Source organism: Lipotes vexillifer, unplaced genomic scaffold, assembly GCF_000442215.2.
Source record: "Lipotes vexillifer unplaced genomic scaffold, Lipotes_vexillifer_v1.1 scaffold236, whole genome shotgun sequence".
In the NCBI taxonomy this organism is placed as follows: Eukaryota; Metazoa; Chordata; class Mammalia; order Artiodactyla; family Lipotidae; genus Lipotes; species Lipotes vexillifer.
This window is the reverse complement of record NW_006773295.1, coordinates 2,495,587-2,499,442: the sequence shown is the minus strand read 5'-3', so window position 1 is coordinate 2,499,442 and position 3,856 is coordinate 2,495,587. Positions and strand designations below refer to the sequence as shown.

Below are 3,856 nucleotides of genomic sequence, written 5' to 3'. Positions count from 1 at the left end.
CCATGGCTCCTCAGGACGTGTTACCTGTCTTTTCAGCTGATCTGAAAGTCAAATGCATGGTCCCGGGAGTTCCTGTGCTCATATGTCACCTTCTCTTCCCAGGGAACCTGGAGAAGGTGTGTGCATTTCCACACACCCTAACCCAGAGGAATGGATTGAGTGGCAGGATTTCTGGCCAGCTATTGACAGAGGGATATGAGCGAGGCGTGACCTACATCACACTGGGTTTGCTCTGACCTCCTCTGCTCACACCAGGAATGGACCTTGAAAAGCGTTTCTGTCATTCCTGGGAAGCACTCAGGTCGGTAACTGATCCCTCTGTCTTATGCCCATCCCAGTTCACGGCAGTGCTTTTGAGAATTCTCCCTTTTTTGCTTTGCATCAGTCAAGGCTGGTCTCCCAGGATGCACGGGATGCTGGTCCAAGGCTGAGCACCGTAGCATGCCCTGTCCGCCGTGCCCCTGGAAGAAGGGAGTTCTGAGCCCTAGATTCCCAGTTCAAAACACAGTTCAGCCCCATGCAAAATACAGCGGGCATCTGTGGGTGCCCAAGATGCTCTTGCCGTGGTCTCGAGAAGGCATAGCTTTGAGCCTCCAAGGTTGGGAGTATCCACAGCGGGGGGTGGGGGGCGGGTGTTCCAGGCGAGGCTCAGAGCATGCTGGTCTCCCTCTCGTTCATGGATGACATCTTGGTGAAACTTCTGTGGCTGGGATAGGAGGAGTGGCCTGTGTCCTCACTCAGAGCGTTGACCAGACGGGAGAAGAGGGCCCCCTTGAACTTCTTGAAGTCCTGACCCACGAAGACGTACAGGATGGGATTCATGCAGCTGTTGGCAATGGCGATGGCAGTGGCCAGGGGCACACCCAGGCTGAAGACGGAGCCAGGCATGGCGCTGTGACGGAGCTCCAGAAGGTACAGCGTGTGGTAGGGGCACCAGCAGAGGAAGAAGGTGATAATGATGGTCACGATGACCTTGAAGGGCTTCTTGGTCTTGGCCAGGCGGTTGCGCCGCAGCTTGCAGACGATGGTGACGTAGCAGGCGGTGATGATGAGCATCGGGGTCAGGAAGCCACAGAGGAAGCGGGTGACGGTCACCGCCACGTGCCGGCCAAAGCCCACAGCGTCCACTTGGGGATGAGTGGGCCACGAGGAAGAGCTGGTGGCAGACAGGCTGAAGTTGTTAAAGCAGGATATTTTCCCGTGCACGTGGGCTGTGTCCCGGAAGACGAGGGATGGGGAACTCAGGAAGAAAGCCAGGACCCAGATGACCATGCAGGCCATGTAAGCCAGCCGGACGCTGCGGTGGTTCTGGGACCAGACGGGGAGGAGCACGGAGATGCAGCGGTCGGAGCTGATGACAGTGAGCAGGAAGACGCTGGTGTACATGTTGTGGACGAGCAGGAAGTTGCTGACCTTGCACATGGCTGTGCCGAACACCCAGTGGTAGTCCATGGCGGCGTAGGTGATGTGGATTGGGAGGAAGACGTTGAACAGGAAATCCGCAACGGCCAGATTGAGGAACCAGACGGTGTTCACCGTCTTCTTCATCTTGCAGGTGGCGATGATGATCACCAAGCCGTTGCCCAGGATCCCGAGGAAACAGATGATGCTGTAGACCACCACCAGGAAGATCCTGACCACCCTGCCTTCCAGGGGAGATAACTCCTCCAAAACCACGATGGGGTCGAAATCATCAGAGTACACGTACTCATAGGTGAGGGAGGTGTTGTTATCCTCATCCTCCATTCTCTGCAAGAGGAGGCAGGGGTCATTAGGGGAACTTTGATGAGAACTGGCCTTAAGAGGTTGACCTTAAAGCCAGCGCGACTGACAGTGTCCTCCCTGGCTGTGAGCAAGGCCAGTTGGGTGGCTTTGCTATTTTATTTACTTGACTACCACCTCTCAGGCACCTCCTATATATCGGGTACTATTCTAAAGGGTTGAGGTATGTAAACTCTTTTCATCCTCATAATAACTCAGTGAAGGTTGTTACAAACCCCATTTTACAGATGAGGAAACTGAGGCACAGAGAGCTTGAGTCACGTGCCCCACGTCATACAGCTGGGAAGAGGCAGAGCCAGGAGTCAGGCCCCAGCTTCAGAGTCTATGGTCCCTCTGGACCACCATGTTTTTGCTGCCTCTCTGGGACCCTCCCCTTTCCCTTACAGTCTAGTGGGAGACAACTATTCATCAAAAAACTCTTCAAATCATGGAAAAATCGCAACAATGCTAAGCGCAATAAAGGAGAGGTGCGTAGTGCTGTGAACTTGGTTCCGACCATATTTCCAAAACCCAGGGACAGCTGCACTGACAGTGCGCCCACCTCATCCTCGTCCCACACTGATGCCCTTTGGAGAGATGAGTTCAAATCCCCTGTCCCTTACCGTTCACTGTTACGATGCCCAAAGCTCTCCAATGTGGGTCCTTAGCCAATCAGTTCCCAAACACAGCTGGAAACACCTGCAGGGAAGAATGAGGAACAACAGTTGGCTCTGGATCTAAGAACCAGAGGTTTGGGTGGACCCAGAGCCAGAGGTTGAATGTATCGCTGTTACTCCCGCTTTCCAGAGGAGGAAGCAGAGGCTCAGAGAAGCTAAGTGATGTGCCCGAGGTTACCCAGCCGGGAAGTGGTGGAACCCTCTGAACCCAGGTCAACAGCTGAACCCTTCATCCCAACCCCCATCTCCACCGACCCCCGCCCCCCCATCCCAGCACATCCAGAGACGAGAGCCCGATTCAGGGATGGGTGCAGGGGAGAGAGTATGGATGGCTCGATACAAATCCACTGCCAGGGCAAGACCCAGAAAACACCATTTCAGGCAGTGTTGGGGACACAGGACACAAGAAGAGGAACTGCCCAGAGCACCTACTCTGTGCCAAGAACTATAATTTCTTCATCACATTAAATCCTCCCAGAGGTTCTTCCAGGCAGGTGATACTACTCTTGGTTTGGAGCTGCAGAAATTGAGGCTCAGAGAGAAGCATCCTTCTCACCGGGCATCTTCTGGGCCCTCTGGTACCAAGAATTGGGCCCTGGTGTCACAACGGTCCAATGAGACAGACACAAATACATTCCCTGAGCATCTACTGTATGCCAGACAGCTGAACTGGTCCCTCATACAATCCCCATAACAAGCTTGATGGGTATTTTCCCAATTTATGGAAGAAGGAACAAAGATTGGAGAGTTCGTAAGCTTGGGAGGTCTTGGAGGAGGTGGTCTCATGCAGCGTTCACACCCAACCTTGGCCACCTGCCAGCTCTGTGGTTTTGGACACATGATTTCTCCTCTCTGAGCCTCGGTTTCCTCATCAGTAAGATGGGAATACTCATTACTTCACAGAAAGGATGTAAGAATTACAGGCAATTAGGAATTTGGAGCATTTGGCTCAGTGCTGGCACACTCGATACATATTAGCGATTACGTTGCAACCCAAGGGTAAACAGCTGAATTCTGAGCTGGAATTCGAACCCAGGGCGCTGACAACCCAGAGCCCATGCACTTTCCACCACCCATGTTTTCCCCATCTGACAAATGGGCTCTAAACCAGATGTTTCAGCCTGGCGACACTGGCAATCGACACTTCATTATAAATAAGTCCAACCCTTCTCCATATAAATTCATCATTGCTGCTTGATGGGCTTGAGGTTGTATTTTATTGCATAAAAGTCATCTTTTGCTTTTTATTAAATAAAAGCCACTTGGAAATTTGCACTGAGGACTCTGGGCTCAAAGGAGTGGGCATCATCCCACTCTGCAGGCCGGGAGAAGAATCCAGAAGTGCCCAACCAGGGGTCCCCAAGGACTTCCTGTGGGACGCGCAGAGAAGATGGGGAGGCAGCAGCTGCCCCCTGCCC

At 53.1% G+C, this 3,856-nt stretch overlaps 1 protein-coding gene across 1 annotated transcript; it reads right to left on the bottom strand.

The window, feature by feature from the left end:
• Positions 1-381: 381 nt before the first annotated feature.
• CMKLR1 (chemerin chemokine-like receptor 1) lies at positions 382-1,746 on the bottom strand. The gene has a single exon (XM_007448244.1). It carries the CDS (start codon positions 1,744-1,746, stop codon positions 649-651), a length of 1,098 nt encoding a protein of 365 aa, XP_007448306.1. The 3' UTR covers positions 382-648.
• Positions 1,747-3,856: the final 2,110 nt, after the last annotated feature.

What these genes read in the sequence shown, in the direction of transcription:
- CMKLR1 (XM_007448244.1), bottom strand. Translation starts at nt 1,746, where the DNA reads ATGGAGGATGAGGATAACAACACCTCCCTCACCTATGAGTACGTGTAC.